Consider the following 27,211-nt stretch of genomic DNA (forward strand, 5'->3'; position numbering starts at 1 on the left):
GCAACCCTTGTTATTTGGGGTTGAAGCTGTTTTTTCTTTACCCAAGTTAAGCTATCTGCTGTATGGTGTAATGATTAGCTTGTCCTCCATCCAGACGGAAGGTACCCACGTTCGACTCCTGGTATGGTAGACCAAAAATTGTATGTTACTATAACTACGCCTTAAGAAGTGTTTTGCTTTCATTTTGATATTCACCAGACATTAAATTCGTGCAGTACATAACTAATATATATATAAAAGAGAAAGAATTGTGATCAACTTTTTGACTAATTTATTATATCGCCGCGGACTTTACAGTCGCATAGAAGTTGAGATAGGTATAATTTCAGTTAAAGTTGATTGCAATCCGTAATGCTACTACAATAGGTTCACAGATATATAATCCTTCGCAGATGTTGGTCTGAATAGTATGACAAACATTATATTGGGTTATGCGAAAACTTGAATAAAAAAATCGAGTGCCGCGCCCTCAAATAACACAAAGGTTAACTTGTAACTTATCTATACCATAGGATCACACGTATAGCCCAAGAAAGCCGTAGGATGTCTCCACAGAAATTTGTATGTCATCCTACGAACTTATTGAGTGATTTCTTATATGGTGTTCATGATATTTGGGGCTGATGATTATCAGGAAAAAACCGTAACAAGGTTAATTTGATATTGATTTAGATTGTTTTACTCCACTGAGTTTACTCCGCAGAGTTTTTTCTTTGGTCGTAGCAGGTCGTAGTGAGTGCTCAGTCGATAATGGCATATAATATTTACTGATTGGGTTCACGTCCGCCAAGCTGCGGCCATTGCATCCCTATTTCTTCCTCTCTTTCTCGTTCCTTACTTCTTTCTGATCGCCGCCATGTTTTCCGGACAGGAGACCTCTCCTTAGTGATAGGCCTTAGGAGAAACGATATGAAACCGCTAATATTCATATACATTAGATATAAAAAGATGGCATACACGCGGTGTTGAGCTTGAAACTATAAAAAGTGCACGTTGAAGGTTAATTTTTTTTTTTTAACTATTGATCTCGAAATACGCAAGTAATTGCTTTAGAATATTTGCAATGAAAATTAAAAAACCATTCAATTGACATAAGCAAGTTTATTAAATAATTTCACCTTGGACAACTATTATAGTTAACCTATTGCATGAACCGGAGGTCAATAAAAATGATATCTTCACTGTGCCCATTAAATTTTATTTCAAATTTTTCTTTTATTTTATCATTTATTAAAGCAAAAAAAAAAAAAAAAAAAACAAAGCCTTTTATGCATTCCTTTTTTGTTTTCATATTCTATGCTGGTATTCTATGCTTGCTTTTCTTGCTTTTACTCTCAAACTAAAAGCGAAATTTTTTTTAAGGCAATTAATTTTTCATTTCTAATTACCTTTATTCTTCATTTTTGTCCTTAGTCGTTGTTGGATTTTTTGCTTCTCGCACGTAATTGTTCACCTTTATTAAAATTGTTCTCGATTTGCTTTTTCTTTCTTTGGGGTTTTTTTTTTTTTTTTTTTTGCGTTTATTAGAGAATCCGACCACTTGACACTTTTTCTGTTCCATTGCATTGTCTTGAAATTCAGAAAGGTACAGTAATTGTGTTTCATAAGCTGCGGTAGGAATACATATATTTTGTTGTTTTTTTTTTTATTTTTATTTTATTATACATGTTATTCTCACACCATCCCTTTATTTACTGCCCGCATCTGTGCTGTCCTGGATTTTTTCTAAATTTTTTTTTTTTTTTTTTACTTTGGTTTTGAAGCAAGCACTTAACACTCTCAATTTCTCTGAATTTGTTTGTTAAAATATTCTTTCTTCCTCTTCTTATTCTTCTTCTTCTTCTTCGTGTAAAAGGATTGTTAAGGGATTTTGAAGTTCTTTCGCGCAAGAATGGAAAAGAAAACGAGTAAGAAAGCGACAGTGGGCCTTAAATAAATGGTTTTAAGTTTAATGCGTATTCCACAATGAAAACCTATCTATTTCAGGATTCTGTCGTACAGATCAGGTATATACCTGACAATTCACTGCCAAAGTAGATTTAATTTTCGTATAAAACTTTAAGGTATAAAAAAAAAAAAAAAAAAAAAAAAAATATTTCGCCATTTTTTCGACTTTACTCTTGCAATATAAAATTAAATTTAATAAAATGCAAATGTAAAGCACCGTAGTGTGCAGTGTATAGGGCAGAGCACGGCTCATTGATATTTTATGTATCTATTTGTTAAAGTTTTTTGTGCATCTTTGAAAAGAAAATAAAAAAAAAGAATAAACAAATATATTTAAATATAAAGAGGATGCATCAGAGAAATTGTTTTCATTTATTTTCTTTTTTTTTTCTACCCAAGTTTTCGCAAATCTTGGAGATGAAAAAATTCTCTTTCATTTGATTTGATTTCATTTTCATAATGATTACATTTTTATTCATTACTTTAGAGAAAACAGGTTGAAAAAGCAAAGAAATTCCTGTTGAATGAAAGAGTGAAACGAGGGAAACGTCCCTAAATACACACATATATAAATTCATTTCATTGAAGTATTGTACCCATCAGTAACATCCAGTAACAGAGTACACATGTACACAATCGACGACGGCAGCTTGGTAAACGGAAATGAAAAATTCAAATTCAAAAACCGTAGGCTGTAGGCTGGCTGGATAGATGGCTGCTGACTGCTGACTTGAATTTGAATTTTTTTTCTTTTTTCATTTATTTACTTTTTTTTTGCATTTTTTTATATTCTAACAAGAAAGGTGTTGGCATTCACATCTCAAACGTAGGAAAATGTAAAGCAAAGAAGTAAATAATAAATAAAATCGAAAAACACAGTGCATTTATATGTGTATGTGTGTATGTACGTATATATATATGTATGTGTGTGAGTATGTGTGTAGTTGAAAAATGTTAAATTCATTCACAGTCTCGTGTGGGTGCATTTTTGTTGTATTTACATACACGTATGTACATATGTACGTATATTAAAGCAGCAAATGAAGTGTAGATGTGTGTAAATACATATTTCAATGTGTACATATGCACACACATATATATATATATATATATATATAGGTATGTGTATGAATGTATGTGCGTTCATTTTGATTTAGAGCATAAAGTAATTGAGTTGTTTTTCTTTCGTGTATTTGCTTATATGTAGGGAATTTTTTTACACACTTTTTGAATGCAGTGTGGAGTTGATTGTGAGTTTTATTCAGCTTCAGATTCCTTTATAAGTAAAAACGCATTCACTCACTTTGCTACTTGTTTCCAGCTTAATTAAACATAAATATATGCAAGCACGCGCTTACATATACAAGCAAGCATATGTACGACGCATGTATTAGTACCGTATATATGTATGCATGTATGTATATAAACAAGTGCATATCGTTAGGTTTGCGGATATACGTATACCAAAACGTTATGCTTGCTTTTTCCTGCTGTCTCCTATACAGGCGCACTGTATAAAAAATCGCGCTTATCGAGAAAGGTTTACATTACACATAATCAACAGAAGCAATAACAAAAGCAAAGAGCTTTATACTCAGATTTCATAAATATTTGAATAAAAATAACAACAAAAGTTTAAAAAAAGAAAACACACACACATATATCAATATATATATATATATATATATATATATATAATATATATATATATATATATAATATATATATATATATATATATATATATATATATATTATATATGTGTAAAGTATGAGTGCAAGCATAGGTACTTACTTTTCTCCATAAAATTTTGATATATTTTTATTACTTCACTCTGAAATGTAGGCTATAGAAGCTTTATACGATAAGCAGAACAACAAAAGTCGGTACGCAGACGTGTGTATGTATGAAACACCTGCACAAGATTAATTTCATTGTTTAACTTCTTTCAAGAGTTAGGCCTTTAAGAGATAGGCCAAAGTGAAAGTAGGCGTTTGCTTTAGTAAATGAAAACAGTAAGAAAATTATTATCCGATGTCTGCTGTCATCATCACATTTAATCTCTCTCACCTCTCGCGCCCAAGCATTGCTAATGACTTGTAAACATATGAAGAATGATGTGAAAATATGTTCAAAAAAAAAAAAAAATCTCATAAATAACAAATTGCGTAAGTAAACAACTTAAAATGCTACAATGGAACAATTTTGACCATTCATTCATTGTTTTACGTACGTGAGAAGAGTTCGAGATCCTTTACCTTCAATTCCGTGCGAGAGACACTATTTAAATGGATCGACCGAATGTCCTGTCCTCCAAATGTCAAATGCAGAGAAGAGATGCTTCAACTGCAACCATAATCGTGCAATGGTCAACTTTCGAGCTGTGAACGTTGCGATGATGGAAATAAATTTTTGAATTTCTTTTTTGTTTTTATTGATTAAATTCATTTATTTGTTTATGAGTTACATATGATAATATATATCGTTACAAATGCTATAAATTCTCTACGCTCTTCGATATCCGAGCTGCTTGTAATGTAAATATCGATGCAGAAAACAATGTAAAATCACTTTTATACTCGTTGCCGGCAAACAGAGGTATATTCATTTTGTCCTATCGTTTATAGCGCCCAGAAGGTCAGAATATTCCGAGTATTGAAACAAAATAGTTTTCATATGAAAAACAATGAAGCGTTTACTCGAAAAGGGCATGGTTTAGAATCAAGATATGTTTCCATTCTGGTTGATAGGATGTTTAAAAACAAACCGTATTGGCTTTAAATATTCTCGCTAGGTTCCAACAATGAAAATATCGACTTTGGATTCGACGAACACTGTGCAAGTTCTTTCAGCCATGTGTGTATGTGTTGTGCACAAAGTGCAACTTTTGACTTTTGCGAACAAATCTCATTATCTGCCCACATACGACAATTACTATTTCCCCGTACACCCTATGAATGACCGGTGCACCGCCCACGCCTCCTTAACGTTAATAGTATCGATATTTTGTTTTCTTTCTTTCTTCGAGTAGGATCGAGGCTTCGAAAGATTCGAAAAAATATCTTTACTTGTTAATTTTCTGCCTCACTTCATCTGCCATAATTAATAATAAAAAATTAAACTTTTCGTTGTAGAGAAGGAAACGATCAAAGAGCCTAAACGAAGAGCGACGAGTGATCTTAGCAAGAATTGCATAAAATTTAATCGTGTTTAAAAACAGCACAACAAATTCATCCGAACCCAAAGCGTCGATATAGATGGGTTTATTTATTTATTTATTCATTTATTTACACATGAAACGCAGATACAGTGGAGTGACAGTGCAATTGAATAATAGCACAAATTTAACTGGAACACTTAAATATGAAGTCCACATATAAATAAATAAATATGAGAGGAAAGAAAAAAAAAAGAAAAAAACAAGCACAGAAACCGATATGAATCCGGGCTAGAAGTACAAAACTCAAAATGTGCAAAACTGTCGCAAGTCTCAGTCCAGGCTCGCAACGTGAATCAATTAACTCCATATGTGTGGTCGAGGGAGCCATATTCAAGTATTTTTCTGACTAAGCTGATGGACAGGCTTTTGCAATATAAGGCTGGATCAAGCTTTGATAAACCCTAACTCCGATCGAGATGTATTCTACAAGCGAATTGAAACAAAGCCTTTTTTCGAATGACTTTAGTCTTCGAGTGATGCAAATCGATAACGTGAAGGGAGATAATTAATGTATAAGGCGAACACAATAATTACTAAATAGTTGTAAACGATCGGTTATGAAGATAAGAGGTTCCCTAATAAGTAGAAGCTTATACAAGTCGGAGAGCTGAAGTTTAAAATTGAATAACTTCCTAAGAAAATTAGATGCGATTGATTTTCTTTCTAAGCATAGGAAAATCAGTTAGATGACTAGATAGCGAGTGCTACTAAGCACTTACTGATTGATTCAGATCTTCTAGTTGGTGAATAAAGCAAAACGATCGTTGATTTTTTCCGCTCATTTCAATCCGGAATTTGAAAATATATACCATTTCAAGATCTTACATGATTAGAATCCTTTACGTACTATCCCCAAGAGCAAAAACTAATAAATATTGGAAAAATGTAAAGATGATCTAAATAAGTTTCCATTTTCGATGATTGCACTGAAAGCGATAGGAAGCAATGACTATGATCCTCTTTCATAGGTAGCATAGGTCTTATCAACTCTTATGAACTACTAAACTGAAAAATATTTCGTTTAATACGAGCAATGTATGCAAAGTATACAGGCGGGGATAACAACTGAAAAATACAAACCATTTTACAACAAAGCTGTTGCCACAAAGGTTTTCATTAACTTATCGAATTTGTTTGCTTCAGCTCGCGCCAATAGTCTTCTTAAGCTATTTGCCACCCCAATAGAACAATGTACCCGATCTCGCGAAATTGAAATAATTACTATTCGCTTGATTGCATTCCTTCTCCAAATACTGATATACACTGTCTTGTAACCCATAGACTGAGTGACAATTTGGTGCGGCTTTCGACGCTTGAATGAGAGCCGATTGAACGGTAAAGTTTCATCAAAATCTGATAAGAAAATTCTCAAAGCAGTGAAATAGTGTAATGTAGCAACGCCGAAGATTATATTAAAGTCCAGTCCTGAACTTAGCTAACCAAGCCACTGCTTAGGAAGAACAACGCCGTACAAAGCAATCAAAGAAAATTCACTTAAGCAAGCATCGACCATAAATAAAATCATCTTCAACTTAGCTAACCCGCGTGACTTTGCTGATAAATTGAAAGTCCCCGTTACGTAATATTCCATTCCAATAGCTATCTTTTTCAATGTGTCACACATACATGGTAAAAAAAAAAAAAATGACTAATGAGATGAGATGACAACAATGAGATTTTTTGTGATAATCGTAACGATTGGAGCAAATTTATCAGTAAAGGATGGGTTTTTCGCGCATATTTTAATAAAAGAATCGTGAGATTGCTTAAAACTTTTATGCTGCAATAGTGTTTATCAAAAAAAAAAAATAAATAAATAAAGGCGTGCGTTGTTCTTAACGTTTTAGCCGCGTTAAAACCAACCAAAGAAGAGATTCGTATTTATAACGCTCACTCTTACGTAACGAGCTTACGTATACGCTTTTGCATGTTCAACTGTGCGGAAACGTGGTATTGTTTTTTTTTCCTAGAAGGTTGAATGAGAAAAGGCAGCAAAACACAATCTGTCTCGTATCTTTATTTCAACTTTTTATGCTGCCATCATCATTCAACCACTTTGTGATGATATGAAAATGTGTTTGTGTGTATGTGAAGTGTGTGTGCATTTACATGTACGTACGAGCGTAAGCGTTTTTATGCTTTTATTATTTTATTTACCCTTTCTTCTATTCATTATTAAACATTATATGGTATGATCGTGCACGTGTTTATGCATGCATGCATGCATGCATGTATGTATGATATATATGTGTATGTGTGTGTTTATGTGTGTGTGTGTATGTAGATATCATTATGATTATCCTTTAGTGTGAATAAGCAGGTATTATAAAGTTGCTCTCTTCAACAATCTCTTTTGATTTCGTTCTCTTTCTCATATTTTTATTGCGGTTAACAATACCACAATGAGGACAAACACACACGCACAGCTATACGCACACGAAAACACACACACACACACACACACACAATGCAGTTCACACTTTACTTCCAGTAAATTGTTCAGTTGTCGAGATAGTTATGTGGCGAAGATTTACGCAAACACAATACAATACAATAGTCAGAGAAACCAACAACAACAACAATAATAACAATAGTAAAAAACAACAATAACAACTCCTTAACAATAAGACAAAAAGGGAATGAAAGAAACTTTTACAACAAATTATCACTTGACTTTTGTTTTCGACTTTCAATTGAATTCTTATGTTCTTTGCCTCGTCTTCTGCTTCCTTTTCTTCTTCTTCTTCTTCTTCTTATTTTTCTTCTTCTTCTTCGTGTAGACTTTCTTTAGATTACTACCGCATAGAGTGTAAATATAATATTCTTTAGACTCTCTGTTAGGCAGACGACACAGGTTATGGTGCACAGCTGCGTGTAAATGTGTGCTTTTCGGTTTTACCAGCTGCATTATATTATTTACTGTTCATAAACATCTATCTAAACAGCATAAAAACTGTATGATTTATTGTTGATAAAGTATTGTTGTTGTTTCTACGGCTGCCGCTGCTGCTGTTGCTGCTACTGCTACTACTGCTACTACTAGTACTGCGATTGGTATTGCTGTCCATGAGAAACCCCTGCCTGCTTTTATGTCTGCGCATGCATGAATATAATTCTATGCTGATTGTCTGGATTTTATTTGGCACTTGTTTCAAAACCATATGTTTGCTTTCATTTGCCCATTAATGCTTGACGTGGATTGTTATATATATATATATATATCTATATATATTTATGCAAGCATTAGATTAACTTGTGCTTCATTCCACCTGTTCTTTGCCACAGTGCAGGTGCTCTCCTTTGTCGTTACGTTTATTTTGAATAGATAAACAATTATATTTTTTTTTTTTTTCTTTCTTTTCAATTCTTCTTCTTTCTTCTGTTTATTACCTGGCATGGTATGGCGTTCATAAAAGGTATTTCAATGTGAGGATTATCTTATATTAACTTATAAAAATCAATCACATTTCTACCTTCATCCGGCAGACAGACATTCGCCCTTTGCTACTTTTACTTATTGCAATCCTTTCGTACTTGCAATGCATAAATGACTCTGACGCGCTTACAAGTAGCCTATGAATGCTGCTATGACTTCGATACCTAATTTATATCATAATACGCGTATGAACTGACCTAATCGGCTATCAGAGCAACACATCTCACTCTATAACATATTTATAATATTATCAAGTGATATTTCCTTGCGATTATCTTTGCCTTTTTTTTTTTTTTCTTAATTTAAATGATCCCTAAAATATTGAAAACTAATACGCACAAGGCTTCATTTGGAGGACCGAAACTTTAAATGAAACCTTCTGAGTGCTTTTTCGCGGTGCACTCGATTTGCACCTGATCGATGTCAATTTTTAAGGGCGTTTTTAAAGTGAGATGAGTGACAATGCCTTTTTTCTGATAATTTCCTCAAAACAAGCCTACGATTATCACGTAAGTTTGAACCATGTTTTCGAAATGTTTTGACTCAACATAATGAATCATCTGTTGTTGATCTGCTAAATCGCGGTTGCGAGACTCTCAACTGTAGTGGTACAGTAAGAGAGGGAGATGGAAAAAACAAACTGTCTTGCGAGAGTTCCCACGCATGTTGATGTACTTTAAAACTTGTACCTCAATATTAACGAATCGTCCCATTTTCTTTTCCTTTTCTTTCCCTCTTCTTTCTTGTTTATGAAATTTAGAAAATGATCCTATTTTGAATTCACGCTACTTAAGCTAAAAGTAGCCAAGAATTTGTGATTATTTTTCCAACTGCTCGGTTTTCTGCTAGTGTTTCAATTCTCCGAATGCTTAAATAATAAACGATCGACATATTCCAGCAATTATAGATTCGCTTTATTGGGTTGTTCGAAAACTTGTCTTGTTTTCTTTCGCAGTCACCTTCACACTTAGCTTCCATTGTCTTTACACATTTCGGCAGCTGATCTAATAAAGGCTGTTTGTGAAAGAGTTGTTTGATCCCGTAGAAGAGCTTCTGTTCGGAGTCTTATCGAATGTTACTAATTGTATCGAAGTGGTAAAAATGCTGAAAAAAAAATCAAAGAAGAAAAATTTATTGGATCTGTACTGGCTTACGAATTTACGATCCATTGAAGATGCTTAAAGTCCTGGAAGATCAGTTGAAACTGACGATGACAAAATAAAGGAAATAATTGATGTAAATCGACGGGCACACAAAAAAGAACCCATCATTGAAACTGGCGGCCGAATAGAATAAGAATCGCGACTACCGAAGCAATGATCGAGTAATCGCGGGCTTAAATCTCCCTATTGGGCATCCCACCTACCACACTGCAGTCAGTTCACTATCTCTTTTTTTTTCTTCACCTCTGTAACTGATCGTATTAAGAAAAACATTATTTGGTTTTTAAAGTTCAGGAAGTTTGAAGGATTCGCCCGGTTTCACGTTAACAAGGCAACGCAGGCAAATTTTTCCTATGAAGTTGCACGATGCACGGCATCGAATAGTCGTCCTTACTCCAGCATAAGTTTCGTGCGTTTTTGTGTTTAGCAAGCAAGGTTTTTGGCTTGCAAAAATTTTTCATTGAATTCTGTACTTAGGGAGCGCGAATGGGGAGAGTCAATAGATCCTAGGAGCACTACGTCTAGCAAATTGGAAAAGGTCAATAAAATATGAAGGAAGTATTTCCAGTGTTTCATGGCGCTACTGGCGACTAGTGGGCAGGGCAATTGATGACAAAAATTTATATTTTAAAGTATGAGTGGAATGCGAGATATTTGCAACTAACCATTCAAAGAAGATTAGGGAGCACTGAAGAGGAGAAATTTTTCCTTTTTTTTTTTGCTAGAATTTAATATAAATTAAAAGCTTAAATGCTTTCAGTGCTAAGACCAAGGACGGTTCAAATGAAACAACATAAAGGACAATATTTGCTTAAATCAACAAATCAACAAATGCGGAAAATTTGCTGCCATTGTCCCTTTTATGGTTACAAGTCTATGAAAACTATATTTGAGTTGTCGAATGTCGAATGTAGTAGAATTTATTTGTTTGAAAAGCTTGAAAAAAATTTGTTGCTTCTGAACCTATTCGAATAAATCAATAAAGGTCTTTGTTAAAGATATTTTGGAAAAACCGATTAAATCAACAGAGCATGAAAGCTTGAATTATTATTAACTTTATCTGTTGTCGTAAAATCTTTCATCGCGCTTTCGCATATTCTCTTATTCAGTTCAAGTCGTTTAAGAAAAAAAAAAAGAAAAAAGAGAAGAAAAAGAAAAGTTCAATTTATTCAAAGAAAGAATTTTTAGCCTAAATACACAAATGTTAATAACAATCGTCATTATTATCGTTGTTGATGATTTCATTTATTATGTGGCACTTAATTAATGTTTGGATAGCATACACTCATTCGCTTACTTATGTGCGTGTGCATGCTCGTATGTCCGTGCTTTTGTATTTGTGCAAGCACTTGCTTATGACCTATGTACATGAACTTTTGCAAACAAAAAAAAAAAAAAAAAACAGAAAAAGACAAAAAAAAAAAGAAAGCAAAACAGATGATGAGAAAGACGAAAAAACACAGAGAAGAGGAAGACGCCGCATCCATAAAGAGCACATTTTATAAAATGCTTATGAATGCAGCAGATAAATACAGGGCACACATACACATACACATACATATATTCACGTAAGGAAATACTTAAAAACATTACCAGCAATTGAAAATTCTTGTGAATTGATGTCATTAATTAATTTTCAACGAATCATCACACAAATGACGATGACTGACTGACTGACTGACTGTAGTAGAAAAGCGGCTGATGTCAATTAAAATAATGCAGTCGACGAAAGGGATGCACGGGAAAATGACGAAGGAACTGCTGCAAAGACTGAAAAAGACAGAGAGAGAGAGAGGGAAAGACGGAGAGCGAGAAAAAAGGCCCACATTGAGTAAACTAATTTAAATTACTTTAGTGAACTTGAGGGAAAATGAATGGACTGCAGCATGAAAAATGCGAAAATGTTTCAACAATAAAGTAAATTCTCGTAGGTTTCATTTAAAATTGAAGATTAAAAACAAGAAAAAACAAAAAAAAAGTTATCATTGTCATCGCCTACCTACCTATCTATCTACTATCAACTATCACTGCTAGCGGCCGACCGACCTACAAGCATTTACTGTAAAGTGGAAATTTATTTTAAACACAAAAGCGAAGCTTTTCCAGCAGAGCTTTTGTTTTAAAGTCCAGTAGTAATATCTTCACCTAAAATGTAAATTAAAAACATAATAGAAATGTTTCATCTACAATGGAAAAGTCAAATGACTGAAAATGGCAGCCAGAATAAGCCAACCGGGAACTTTTTGTATTTTGTCAATAGAAGAAAGAGAGAGAGAGAGTGAGAGAGAGTTAGAGAGGTAAAGGGAAAGACGAGCCAAGATCAAAGCCAAATTTGCAGATTCGTAAAACAAAGAAAACTTTACAACTTTGCCTAACACTTGAGAACACAATTGACAGCCACAGGCATGGTCACCCAGCACAGCACTCAATAACAATATAACAACAAAACGACAAAGAGAAACAAAAAAAAAAACAATCAAAGAAAACCTTAGAGAAGTGAACAACAAATTGATTGTAAACAAAAATGCATCAACAAGGTACGGGAATGGGAAACAAGTTGCAACATGCACACAAGCACACACGCGCACATACACAAACACAGGAAGTAACTTAGCTGTCAATTCAAAAACGTACTCTTTTTCATTGTTGTGGCTTTCGAAGTGATTTCTCTCTCTTAAGTATTTATTAAAATTTCCTTTTCTCCTTCAGGAAGACTTTTCATTCGCAATAAGTTAGAGAAAAGTCAGTTACAGTCAGTTACAGCTGCACCAAGCAAATCCCTTAAATTCAAACATTATTTATTGGTTCTTCTCTCCTCTATCATTACTTAAAGTGAAATTGAAGAAGAAGAAGAAAATGCACAAGTATTTAGATATGACCTTATGGTTAGGAAGTAGGTTTTCGATTATTTTGAGATGCATCCATGATGAGGCGATGATGAAGTGTTTGATTAAACTCAAGCTGAATGGGCGAGGTCGATTAACAGAATTGAACGGGTGGTGTGGAGGCCCCAATTGTGATTTCAACGCGTAGGCGTACCAGCAGAATGAAAACTTAGTCAGTTGGCCAATCGCTCTGGGAATGCTTCCTACTCTTGTATTCGGTGGGGACAGAGAAGGCCAGAAAGCAATGGACGGTTGATGACCACGGCCTAGTGGTTGTGTGCCCTATAGCCTGCGACCAAAGTTAACTCTACTCTATTTGAGTCTTCCTTTGATTCTTACCTATATTGATATTATTGCGGTTAAATGATTGTTAGCAAGAGTAGATTTAAAGTAGTATGCAAAGGCCTCGTATAATTTGTAACCACATCTGAAACTTGGCCTTATTTCTTATATTGTACGATATTGTTACGTTATGTAACAGATTGGAGGGAAAGTTCTGTCGTATGTTATCCATGTACTCTCCTTTACCAAACCATCTCTGACAAGTACGAACGTTTATAATATCTTTTCCAAATACCGCACATAAATTTTTACATGCAACCGATGCGTTGCTTCCTTTTTGGTATTCATACAAAATGCATTGTCATAAATGCACTTTTTCTACTGACATATTTTTCACTTTAAATATGACAAGTAAATGATGAAAAGTGAAAAAAGACTCAGCAGGCAAAAAAATAAAAAAAAAAAATCCGAATGACTCACTAGCCAGACGCTTGTTTTTATTCACAAGAAAAATTACCTGCCTATTTAAAATACGACAGAACTTTCCCTCCAACCTAATATATTTCTACATTTGCTGCTGCTCATGACTGTGCCGGAACAGACGCTAATGTCATACTGTCAAATTAATTTTTAATTTTAGTAACGATTTTATAAAAAACTCAATTAAACTAAATTAAAAAGTCTTTTTTTTTTTTTCTTAACAAAAAAGCAATAAGACTATAGCGGAATATGACAAACCATTAAATAGGCTACAATACTGTATAGTTCAGAACATATCGATTTGTCAAAATAAGGCACTATGTGGTAAGTGGTAGAAAAACTGGTCCGTTACTGATCCTTTTCAGTAGTGGTCGCCCTTAAAAAACGTCTTCGAGTTGAGCACAAGAAAAAAGACGGGCGGACGGACGGGCAAGCTTAGCTTGATTCAAAAAATGATTCAGAACCAGTTAGTTTAATTAAAGGTGGCCTTATCTCAAGTCCTTCTGGATTTGGTTCTTCCTCGTAAACTTAATGTGGCCTTATCCCACAAATGATGCAGGATATAAAAATGTTTGAACTAATTCGTCCAAATCAAGTTCAATCAAGACCTTTGAAAATTCTGCCATGCCCACAAATGCCTCTTTATGTTGTTCTTGACTATTTAAGAGATCATGTCAGCTAAAAAAAAAAACAAACTGACTTTCTATACAATTTCCAGTGGCATTACTACTCGCCTAAGGCGATGCCAATTCGTCCCGCAATACTTTTGTCTTTTCTATGGCAGTCGGAATAAAATTCACTTTTCTTTTGTCATTTGAAACAATTTTTTCCCAGGTTTTTGATGTTTTTTCCATTTTTTGAAGTCACGAAAAAAATACTTTTTATTGTTTCTATGAAAGCTAATTAAAGTTAATTTAAAAAAAAAAAAAATTGAAAAAAAACCTTTCTCTTTAACGTAATGATGAGAATTATGGGGTTTAAATTTGTCATTATTGTAGTTGTATTAGCGTTAACTTTGTTGCTTAGGAAATCTCTCACATTTTATGTGAAAAAGAGACAACATAATATGATAAGTTGTTTTTAAAACAAAGGGAAATTCAAGATTCAAGTTATATTAATATCATCATTTCGTTTGCAGTCTTCCAAGATGTGGTTTAAAAAATTTGCCAGCTTTTGCCCCAGTATTATCCGTAAAAGTATCTCGACGGTGGGTGGGTGGTGGTAGGCTTCCCACTTTAAGTATATAAACCAAACAAGTTCAAATCGAAATGTTAAACAGCTTAACTAAAACATCTGATAAGCTTCGACGTATGTTATTTTCAAAAAAGAAGAAAATAATTGTGTCTCTATTTTAAAAAACAAATTATAAATTGAAAGTAAAAATCTTGATAATATGAGCAAAGCAGTTTAAGCGAAAGCACTCTTTAGTGTGCGATGGTAACGAGTGGATAGCTCCATTTAAGTTCGTGGAGAATGGCAGCCGCCAAGCAAATAAGTGCTGATGTCCACGATGCGATTTGAGAGAAAGCCGAGTGACTGTTGCGACGTAGCAAAAAGCGCAACTATGAATAGCGCATTTCGTTTAGCCGTATCCAACCGCCCATGACTCCGCGATATTTCAAGATTTTCTTCAACAATAACAAGCTTAACAAGGTCAAGCTAAAAAATTAGCTAAATTCATTTCTACGGTTTCCCTTGTTATTAGCACAAATTTCAAAACTTCTACTCCTCCATTGCATCTTGTGATGTTTACATGCAACATACACAATATGTGCATGCATGTTAGCGTGAATTATGTTCGATTGAATCCAACTCGGTTGGAATATTTTTGATTGGTTTGCTTCTGCGACGTGCTTTCGATTTAAATAATGATTATCCTTTTCCTCGTGAATGGTTTTTTTTTTTTGCCAATTCGTGACTGGAATTTGTTTTGTAGATTGTGTTTGGGATCATAACTGCTTGACAGATCATCGATAAGCTGCACTCTTGCTTGGTTTGCTCTAAATTTGCACAATTTTAAAAAATTGTTCGTATTGCTTTTTTTACCCATGACAATACGCGACGAAAAAGCTTCGATCGCCGATCTATCTCGAATCCATCCGCATAAATTTACAGTATCCTTGTACCACTGGCGGTGTACACAAACGTATCTAATCTTTTTTTTTTTGATTCCAGGTAAGTTTAAACGCCTCATATGTGTTTATACGTGTTCTTGATTAGTACCTAATTTTGATTTGAATTGGAATGTCCGTCTGGCCGTCTAGGGTGAACATTGTCCTGGCTGCAAGAAAAGAAACTATCGGTTTCGTACTTACCAGCAATACTGTAAGTTCGTGTGCGTAAGTTGGCATTGAACATGAGCCAAGTTGGTAGAATGACACGCCTACGGTGCTACTAAGCGCAAACTAAGAACACTTCTGCTTCTCTTTTTTGCTCCTAACTACAGACTTCAAATCACAAAAAGTACTACTCTCTACTCATTAAAAAAATAAAAATTTGTCCGTATCTGCAAAGATCGGAAATAGCCCTTTGTCATAATGGCCCTATGTCATGTAAATAAGTAAATAGCCTGGTGCAACATTCCCCTCGAAGTTTATTAAAGAGACGGATCGGGGGAGCTGCTCTTTCCTTCATCGCGCGCAATGTTCGATTAGTTTTCAGTTCACGTTCAGTTCAAGTTTCTTAGTTTTCCTTATTACAACACAGTTAGTATTATTAACATCGTGGTGTAGACACTTAGGGGGAACACATGGTGTAGGCACTTAGGGGGAACACGAAAGCCTTAAGTGATACTTACTAAGAACTTTTATGAAAGTGAGGACTTTTATGGCAAATTGAAGAGAGTCTTTCTTAATGTAAATCCTAAGTGTGACGTTCCTTAACCTTCGACCTTCAACTGTTATGTATCATCTATAGAATTCTTCGTCTTTATCTATAACATATCACTGAATAAGTTCGTAGGATGGGATGAGATGTTTTATGCGTATTGACGAATTAATCTGCTATTGACATAGCACCTGGCATTCATGCGAAATGTGTCAGAATTTTCTAGACATACCAATCATTAGTCTATAAGTTATAGTATGTATCATCCTATCAACTTATTGAGCGATATTTTCTATATAAGGCAATCGGACGGATTTAGAATCGAAATCTGTCTCTTTTGCTTTAATAGCCATGATTACTTTTGTTATTACTTCATATATGATTATCAGTTAGACTCGAAATTTCGTCCCATGACTTATAACCAAACTTACTTGACTTAAGATTTACATTATCGTCATTAGCACATTACTCGCACATTAGTCGCGTTTGAAAAATTGTAAACTTCTTCATACTTGTGACCTTTTACGATAAAGAAGAAATACGCCTTATGCGTGGCATTGCTTTCCGACCTGCGAGTAGGATAAAATGTGTTTTTCAAAACTACGCCAGCAATACATTGAATGTGCAGTTAGACCTGTTTCTACATTGTGTCGTATGATTGAAACTTTATTCTTTTTATTGTTTAATAAATTGTTAAGAGAATATTTTTAATATTTTTACATAAAAAACAAACATTTTCGAATAAAATTTTATTCGTTTGGAAAACGTGAGCAAGACAAGCAAAAATTGTTGCGGTTCACCATTTTTATAGTCATATATTTTTTTTATTTTTATTTTTTTTTTTTTGAACACGCAAAACTTGTCTATTTGAAATGATTCTCTAGATAGTCATAAATTCAATAACCATGCTGCCAAACTCTCATAAAAGGCTGAACATAATCGAAACATTGACAATTATGCGTTATTGGCTTTGAATTCTCCGACTGAGCGTAACAACCCTTAAGTGTATCGACATTCGATGGTCAATGATTACGTACCATCGGCCTATATACCGGCCTAAAGATGAGAACACTGATGTTCACATATATAGCAGACAATAGCAGACATGTGCAGGGACAAGCAAAAGTTGATTTGTCTCCAATAAATATATTTCTTGTATATTAAATAAAAAAATTTATTTATATTTTTTTCTTTTACATAATCCAAAACCCCAAGCAAAATCACTAATAAATATATTCTTTGTATATTAAATAAAAAATGTTTATTGTTTTCTCTTTTACATAATCTGAAAAAAAAAAAACCCCAACAAAAGCGGAAAAAGGGAAAACAAAATTAAACATTCGATAGAAAGCATGTAATCGTTTACATGCGATTGTTATTTTATAACTAAAACTGTTGCTTTTATTAACTCAAATCGATGATAATTTAATATAAAAACCACAACAAATAAAGCAATGGAAGCTTACACCCTACCTATGTTAGCAATTATATAGTGGTAGATATGAAAATGCCATAAATTACATTTTACGACAATCCGTAAATTTTGTGGTTTGGTTTGGTTTGCTTTTATATAACCTCTACGTACGTAATAGAATAACAAACATTCATTCATTTCATATAATAATATTTTTAAAATTTGAAAACCTTCGACTTTTTCACTTGAAATTTGTATGAGATTTGGAGTCGAATCAGTTGTTTTGTTAGAGCCAACATATGCCCATAATGCTTAAAATTTCAAAGAAAAGGAACCGAATATCAAACCTTTGTCAGGGTCAACAGATGGCGATTAAAAATGACAAACCAACATTTCCCAGAGAGAATGAAAGTTTTCCTTTCTTCCTATGAAGGTTACGATGGACTGCATCCCCTGCGTGATTACATTGTCCGAGAAGGTCTGCTTAAGCTTCTCTTCTGTAACGGAGAGGAGAGGACAATTTTTCCAAATTTGAAATTCTAAAAACAATCATAACCTCAAACTTGAAGATTTCTAGAGTACCATACCAGTTATGTTGCACTGTGAAGGCGATTCCTTCTCTAGCTAAACTGCTCTTACTTAGAAGCAGAAGTATTCTGCCGCTTACAAGAGTCATATTTATATACACAACCGACTCCTACACTCCTTATGAAACTTCCAAAGCCATAAATTACACCTTAAAATACCCATCAAAGATAATACTGACTAGAAGCGTAAAATTCTGAATCCACCTAGCTCGGCTAGTCTGCCGTTTATTGTAAAAATGCTTGAGGTCGTAAGCTTTTATATAAGAAGTTGCCTCCTGACTTACATTTTCTTATTCAATAGCCATAGATCTAACTTAAGAAAGCAAAGGTTATGCACTCACGACTACGGAGAATAAGCTGCAAAACTTACACCCGTGTAGAAATAAGTTCTGGCATCTTCTCTATGAAAACGAACGCTTATGTCAAAAAAACGGTGAAATCAGTAGTCATTCACCGCTAGTTACACATTTATTCTACTTCTCTGCCGGAGTAAGTATGCTATGCTATGGCGAAAAGACAGGTGAGACAAAAGTAACTTTTTGGCTATCGTCATTGAAGCTCTTCTCAGCCATGCAATAATTCACTGACCGATATATACTTTGCGTAGAAGAAGCAAGAATTGGTGAAATCAGTAGCAGAGTCCGGCTCAGTATTTCCAGCGTTTTTTATGCTGGTTTTGAAATTGGTAGTCGAACGTATTTCGGCTCAAAAAATATATGTTCATCATATCTTTTAGCTTGTTGTTTGATCGCTTCAACTGCATCAGTTGTTGTTGGTAAACTAGCTCTTCGATGGTTTCGTTGCGTTTGTTATACGTTACAGCATGCTGCACGCGGTTAGTGGCACTAATGGGTTGAACAAGTTATTCGAATTTGTGGACATTTCTACCTGCCCCTCTGACACGTAATTAAAGAGGCTAACGGGAGGAAAAGCATATTGGACTTTGTCGTCGATCCTAGTGATCCCGTTGACGTGAAACACTTTTTGTTTGCATTTCCGCTATTACATCTTGGCCATTTGTCTTGTCTCGGCGAACTTTTTCTTCGAATAAGGCAAGCAAGAAACGCTTCTGCATTTGACTGTTTCTTAAAAGGTATGTGTTACACCCGTCGCCAGGATAACTCATGCCGTTAAGCACAAGTTAGGGATAGGGGTAGTTGCGCATGGAGAAGTCATAGTTTGATGTATGAGTATAACTTTTAGAAAAACCGGTAGCTACTCTTCTATGCAACTTAGTATTTAGTTGAAATTTGCTGCTTCAGGTATTTACCGAGAATTTTGAAAAGGTCTATCTATGTAAAGAAAAGCTGACATGGACTAATTGCTTTGCAATACTAAAGCATTAATGTGATATTAATGTGAATGCCAAAGATGCACCTTTAGAGTAAGACGAGCGTTTGCAAAAGAAATCTAAAAATGATTTTTGGAAAATTTTTAAACTATATTTCGTTTAATAGGTTTATTTGTCGTATAAAAGTGCTTGTTCAAACCGCCAGCTAGGTTTGTTTGCAATGTCAACTTAGGTACATTATAATGTGCGTTCTCTTTGATATCTAAATTAATTCACTTTAGAGATTAATAACTCTTTGTATATATTGTTCAAACTTGCTTAACAAAATTCCGAATATGTAGACAATACTTTATTGTGTCTACAATAAAGATAAACAGATAATGTTTATTATTATTAATTGCTAGGTTTACCTACATCGGTAAGCAGGTAAGTGGAAGTCTTGATGTAAATATTAATAAGCAAAAGCCACTACACTAATGTGCGGGACATGCTCGGGTAGGGCATATAATTTGAAAGTCGGTAGAGAAACACTTATGAAACCAAATATGGTAAATGTTGTTAAACGTATGCGTACGCAGTAGGCATATGCTTTTCTTTTCTAAACTAAACTTTTCCTTAATGGCTTTGTGCGAAGGAAGTTTACCCAGGTTGTCTTTTAATTGAAATTCTTGTTTATAATTTCCGATATCAATTAACTCTCTCTGGCTTCAGTGTCGATTGTGAAAACAAATTTTAATTAATTTTTAAAATAAACAAATGTGTCACGGAACTCTGCTTATCCCGTAAATTTCTAATATTGTTATCGATTTGCACATGTCTACATATATCGTTATACATAAATTTAGAATTTCAATGTTAGTCATCTAGTTCATCGTGACTTTTTATGTAAGATTTTCGAAAAAGAGTTTTTTTTTTTTTTTTTTCTTTAATTTATAAAAATTTAAAAGACAAATGGCCCTCAAATTATTGTTAAAGTTGTTCGAGCAAGTTTTTTATGCCATATTTTAGTTAGTTTTGTTAACATCGCTTTTGCTGGAGCGCGGATTTAATCTTTTGAATAATCGTTTTAAATTTTTCAAAAAAAAAAAAAAAAAAATATAAAAAAAATTCAATTTTATTTAAATTTCATCTTAATTTATGACTTTACTTTTGAATATAATTTCGAATTACTGATCAATTCAGATATTCAGCGTTAATCGGGTTTGATCGCTAATTGCTTAATTGTTTGTACAAAGTATCAAAGTTTGAGATCGGTTCCTGTGAGTGTAGTCTTTATAGGTTTTTTTCGAGGGAAAATATCTCTTTTATTACGTGGACAGGTGTTCCTAGAACAACCTTCATTGCTTACCAGTTGAAAACGAGAGGTAAATGTACGGTTCTGCCTGCAGCTAAGAATAGTCAGTCAGGCGGATTTTCCCATTTATTGTTTTTCTTTTTAAATGACCAATGTAGTTGAGGTGACCTATACGTTTAATACGATGATTGCCCGAAAGTGGTAAGGGAAAGAGAGCAGGTAAACGAAATTTTCTTACAATTCACCAGATCGAAACAGGATAATAGCTTCTAGTTATCCCGGCTCTGGGCACGTTTTTCTTCAATTGTCGTACAAAGTTTTCTCACTTTTGACATACGACTATTGAGTAAGACAGTCTCCGGGCCTTCAGACTCTTTGAGTAGGCGATGTCTCATTAACTTAAGCTGGTGCATGAAGAGCGCCATCAACTAAGCTTAATAGCATGAAGAAGTTTAAAGGAATTTGCATTATTGTATGCTTATGCCCTTCCTCTGACACTTGCATCGTCTTATTCGGCATAAACTATATGCACCTGTTCATACTGTATTCACAATTATTGCATATGTGTATCATATTGCTATCGGTTGTTATTCTCCTAATATGTTTACTCACAAATCATAGAATATAATATAATTTATTTACTTTTCTACATAGCCATTGCTATGCAGGATTGAATTATTTCCTAGAAAATAAAAATTGGAAAGAAAATAAATTCCAGAGGTAACGTAACTTATTGCTATTACTACAAATTGTTTGTATTTGTATATTTAAACAATTGAAAAAGTTGAAGAGGGTAGATCGGCGGTAGCTTTTAAAACGCTCCCCTCAGTTGCTTTGGGCAAAAGATTACTTTTGCGAGAGGAGTTAGCTTAATTTAAATTTTAGTAATAAAAAATAATGCGAAACGAATATCTTTAATTGATTTTGTCAACAATTGTTTCATTTTTTAGATCTTTGACAAGTTAAGCTACAGGAAAAAATTGTAGTTGCCCTTCTACATCCCAATATTTTTAAATTCTGCAGAAAATTGAAACATATCAACGCGAAAGAAAGGAATTTCTTTGGTGGCCTTTTATTAAAGCCATAGAAGTTGTACGATCTCTCCCCCCTAAACAAACGTGTACCAAAAAACCATCACCATTTCGTCGATTGCGATTAAACGCAGGCCAACGCTGCCGCAAACGCCAGCGGGTGCCCCACAGGTGTTGTCACCCAAGCGACAGTGTGCCGCTGCTGTTTCGGTAATACCAGCCGGCGCAACTTTAACACCGCAAATCCAATACGCTACCGCGCCAGCTGCGGCTGCTTTGAAAGCCGGCCATCACCATCAATTGGCCTTTAATACAGCTGCCGCTGCTCAATTGGCTGCCACAGCAGCTATCACTGCACATCCGCACCACACAACACAACAAGTAGCTGCTGCGGCAGCTGCGGCCGCTGCCGCTGCTCATCAACGTAACATTGCCGCTGTTGCTGCACAGCATTTTAATCCTGCTGCTGCCGCCGCTGCTGCTCTCTTAAATCATCAATTGCACACAACTAGCACCCATCCGAGTGCTGCCCATACACAAGCCGCCGCTGCTGTTGCCGCGGCCGCAGCAGCAGCAGCCGCTGCTCATCAACAACACGTATTGCACCATCAGCATCAGCAGCATCAACAACAACAACAACAACAACAACAACATCACCTCTATCAACAACAACAAAATCAATTAAGACATTTACAACAACAGCATTTGTTAGCGGTGACAACACCTACGACTGCCTCAAATAGCCACAACCATATCAATCACCACAATTCTCTTTCTTCATCCTCCACCTCCAACAACCATATCGCAGTTACATCAACTCCACCCGTTGCTGTAACAACTGTAGCTATACCATCCTCTTCAACGTCGTTGTCATCGTCATCGTCGACGTCATCATCTCTGTCGCCTCTAACAAATCGTAATAATCTTAAACTTGTAAACGGCTCGAATAGTAACGCAACCACCTCAAGTAATTCGACTGCTAACTCTGGAAGCGTTACATCATCGCATTCCAATATTTCGACAGCGGTTATCGCTGTTGCATCGACGACTTCTACTTCAAATAGCAGTTCGTTAGCTAATAATAATAACAATAACAACAACAACAACAACAACAACAGCAACAACGCTGATAGTGTGACAACAGCAAACGGCAATATTAATAATAACGCAACATCAACGGCAACAACAACAACAACTAATACCAATAATTCAAATACAATTATGGAAAATCAAATGTCTCTGGCACCACTTGGTTTATCACAAAGCATGGATTCCGTTAATACAGCCAGCAATGAAGAAGAGGTAAGTAAGTCTTACTAGTGCAAAAAAAGAAAAAGAAAACAAAATTAGATGCGTGAGAACAGAGAGAAAACAGAGTTAGCCAAACTGCTTGGATGCATACATAGAGATGGTTCATATACTTCCTTTACCTACTATACTTCATATAACCTTAAAACTCTTTAATAGAACTCGGATATAATATCAGGTTGGCAACGATGAAATTTTCTGGAAAACATATTAATAGAGTTCTGTTAGGGCGTTTACCCTAGTCGCGGATTTGACCGTCTTACCATAATCAGTTTATGCTAATCGACTAAATTTGAAAAATACGCAAAAAAATGCTTCGGAAAAGCAGAAATTGAATTTGTTTAGCTTATTTGAAAGCTACATTCATGAGGTGTCCACAAAAATGATCTGGCCGAAGGCTTCCAAGCCCATCTACATCTTAATCCTAACTACACTGTCAGGGCATTTACAGAGCCCAGTTAAGCTTGTGGGTAGGTGTCTTTGCTAGTCGAATTCGAATGCATCTTCACACCCATGAGTTCGGAACTTGGCAATTGCACACTACGTGCAACATGTCAGAATCGAATTAAAGTTTATTTTAAAGATGATATATAAAGAAATTTTGTATATATGTTATTTTAGTGCAAAAATATTCAAGTGATTCTTGAAAAAAAGCGTTCAACGAATACATTTAACATGTATTTCAAGCAGTAGGAAAATACTTTTTTTTCGTAACCCATTCACAGATGCTTTAGGTGAAAAAAAGCTCTGTGCATTGAATGTTGAAAAGTGCTGGTTGGTTAATTGAAAAGCAAAACTGGTTTACCAAAATGCTGTTTGAGAATGTTTACAAAAATAGTTCTCTAGAAAATTTTCCTACACACAATTTCTATATGCAATTTTTTTACAAAAAATTTTTCCACAAAAATTTCTCTATTCGTCTTATAAATAACGCTTTGTGTGTTATGCTTACATGCTTACTTAACTTTTTTTATAAGTAAGTGTTTACATTTCTATGCTTAAATATTTTTAACAATAATTAAAAATAATATTCAAACGCCCATAAGAGCTTCCTTCAACCCTTTTCATTTCCTTTTTTTTTTTTTTTTTTTTTTCCATCTTTAAATTGAGACGTATATGTATGTATTCATCTCATTTTCCATATGAAATAACATCATTAACCCACATCAAGGAGTTTTTGTATAAATATGTAGTGAAAGCCACTATACATATATCTAAGGCTCCTTTCCAAGAGGCCTTAAAACTATAAATAGTTAAACAAATTTAAAAAAAAAAAGCAAAAAATGTTATTTTTTAATTTCACAGTATATTGTATGTACGTATATGAACGTTTGTGTGAATTCACTTGTATGCACAAAAAAGAAAAGAAAAATTAAAGGAAGCATAAGTCTTTTCAAATTAATTGTGGTTACCGATCAATAAATGAATGTATGTTCTTTAAAACGAACTTTCTCCTACGAGAATCAATCATTCGTTCGTTCAGTCTATGAAATAATTTGAGACGTTTTCAGCCTTCGGTTAACGATTGGTAACTACACCTTCCAGTTCTTAGATCTTTGTCTAGAGAAAAAAAGAGACTTTGAAGGGAAATACACAACGCTGCCGATGTACTCTATCAAGACTTTTGCAACTTGAGAATAAAAATTTGATTCTAAAGGAGAAAAAGTCTTCGCTCTACTCTCCCCCCAGTTGTTAAGAGGCTGCCATCGCTGCTTAGGCGTTCGTTCGATATAGGCAAAGGATATAATATAATACTAAAGCCATGTGAAATTCGACATGAAAAAGGAGACATCGCGTGGGAAAGACAACTATCGATGGTAGGTTGTTCCAAAGACGGGCGATACGGTTTGTCGGACGACAAATGCGGTAGTTTGTTGTTAGGCATGCAGATAACTCCAGAATGAGTGGGTGGGAACGCTGAGAAGGCACTTAATTCGTAGACAAATCTCTTTTATCTCTGTAGAACACTTGCCCGAAATGTAGCTGTACATGAGCCCAACACAGCCCACATTACATCGCTCCCGTCCACGCATACGACTTATACGCTAACTGTGGATGGCTATAGACGGCGTAATTGATACGAATATTGGCGGCCGTGAGGTATCTTCTGCATAGACCTACATGATATGACTGGAGAATTTGTTATTTTTTGTTTGTCTTGTTTGTTGTTTGGTTTGTTTGTTTGTTCAAGCTTAACGTAAGCAGATATGTTGCTTCAGAGTGACATTATTCCCGGTGTATTACTGTCTTTTTTTAAATCCGCTTGTTATGCCAAATCTATTTCGTCACCTTCAAAGTGATCGTCCTTCCGGTGAGAAGAACCCAACGTGTACAGCACGACGATGATGAAAAAAAAAACTGTTAATAGCGAATTGATTTTTGAGCGAATTGGGCGCGATTTTACCGGTCACGACTCACCTTTTGCATGATAGTTGCTCGATTGATTGTTGGTTTCCGAGCGCCTAGATCCAAGTCTCAAAATGACTTGTGGAAAAGATGTTTTTTGTATGAGTAAAAACCAAGCGTAGCTGACCATCTAACGAACGTTTATGATGTGAAATTTGGCACTGATGTCTGTCACAGTGCTACCAATTTAGAAAAAAACTAACTTTGATATTCGACATACCCGCACAATTTAATTTGAATATTGGTCTCACTTCTTGGCGACAGTATTACTTGCAAGCCAAGCCGACCTCAAGACAATTTGCACTTACTTTAATCAGCATCATTACCTTTATCTTTTTATGAATGCTTAAGCATCTGTCCGTCCGTCCGTCCGTCCGTCCGTCCGCCTGTGTAATACCCGTGATACACATTTTCCCGCTTGCCAAAATGAAGAGACGGCCTTAAAAGGACACACCTCTGCTTACGGCGTTTTTTTTGCTAATTACTTACTTATAAACTCCAACGGGCTAAGGATAAAAATGCCTAAATATAGTTTACAAAGAATGTAAAAAGTCCGCCACGTCCGTGCAATGTAATCGTTAGTTTTGTATTTTCAACCTATATTAGAGAAGAGATGGCCACAGACGGGTGTAGTTTTCATAGTTTTTCTCTTTTTTAATTTTTGAGGACAAACAATTTTGTAAACCCAACTGGTAATTTTTTTCGTCAGGTCTACGCAATCATCTAAGAATTTAAGAAGCATGGTTTCCGAGAGCGCTAACAATTCTTTTAATCACTCAGCGCGTAAGTGTCATTAGTTTTCCCTTGAAAACGTCTGTCACTGTCAAGCTTGCTTTGAGCGGCTGCCACTTTCCGCAAATGAATTGACAATTCACATAATTTTTCGTATAAATTTCAAAAATTGCGAAAAAATACTCTTAGTATCTTATCCCATAAAGTTTCCATTTGCTCTTCTTTATACATGCATATATATGTGCAAATAGTATTTATTTATCATTCTATCGAAAATATATAGGACGTGAGCATTGCATTATACTGTTCTTCGACTCTCCTGTTAGCTATCATAAAATATATAAAATTCATGTCGTAGTTTGCCAAGCACTTTTGAAGCGTATCGCCGAATACTATCAAGTTGCGATTGCATTGCTAGCGAGCACAAAACTCCTTTAGTTTCATAATATAATAGAATAACATGACTTTTTTACTAAGTATGATTTAATAGCATCTTGTCATTGAGTTCCTATAAAAATATCTATTTTTTTTTTTTTTTTTTTTTTTAATGTAACCCTAAGTGACAATATTTGCTTGCCTTGTTTAAAACAATAAAACCATTACGTCTTCGTTAAAGAGTATTAAGAAAAATATATATTTTCTTTTTTCTTTATAGAATTTTATATATATATGTATATAGATAGATGTCTCTTCCACAACGCACTCTAATCTTGATGACTATATTTTTTCACGTATATTTTCCTTTGTATATTTTCTTTTTTTTTTGTATTCCGCAACCACTGTAAATTTAAAAGTCATTGGAGCGTACGAAAAGCCGTTAAGCGAATAAATTTCATTTCCTCCTTAGTGTGTTTTTTTCTTCTTTTTCCCATTTTTTTTTCTTCCTTTTTGGCTGCAAGGTTAAAATTT

The 27,211-nt window shown here is 34.6% G+C and overlaps 1 protein-coding gene and 1 long non-coding RNA gene across 2 annotated transcripts in view; both read left to right on the forward strand.

Moving 5' to 3' along the window:
* LOC119639593 overlaps window positions 1–21,914 on the forward strand; it is a 43,004-nt gene extending 21,090 nt beyond the window's left edge. The window contains exon 3 of the long non-coding RNA XR_005247556.1: window positions 21,776–21,914. This is a non-coding gene — a long non-coding RNA (uncharacterized LOC119639593). The remainder of the gene's footprint in view (window positions 1–21,775) is intronic.
* Window positions 21,915–21,946: 32 nt separating this feature from the next.
* Window positions 21,947–27,211, forward strand: part of LOC119639591 (protein couch potato) — a gene marked incomplete at its 5' end in the record, with an annotated part of 88,923 nt that continues 83,658 nt past the window's right edge. Inside the window, one exon of the mRNA XM_038037063.1 lies at window positions 21,947–23,158. Coding sequence (XP_037892991.1) covers window positions 21,947–23,158 — 1,212 coding nt within the window. The remainder of the gene's footprint in view (window positions 23,159–27,211) is intronic.

Source organism: Glossina fuscipes, unplaced genomic scaffold (genome assembly GCF_014805625.2).
Source record: "Glossina fuscipes isolate IAEA_lab_2018 unplaced genomic scaffold, Yale_Gfus_2 112, whole genome shotgun sequence".
In the NCBI taxonomy this organism is placed as follows: domain Eukaryota; kingdom Metazoa; phylum Arthropoda; class Insecta; order Diptera; family Glossinidae; genus Glossina; species Glossina fuscipes.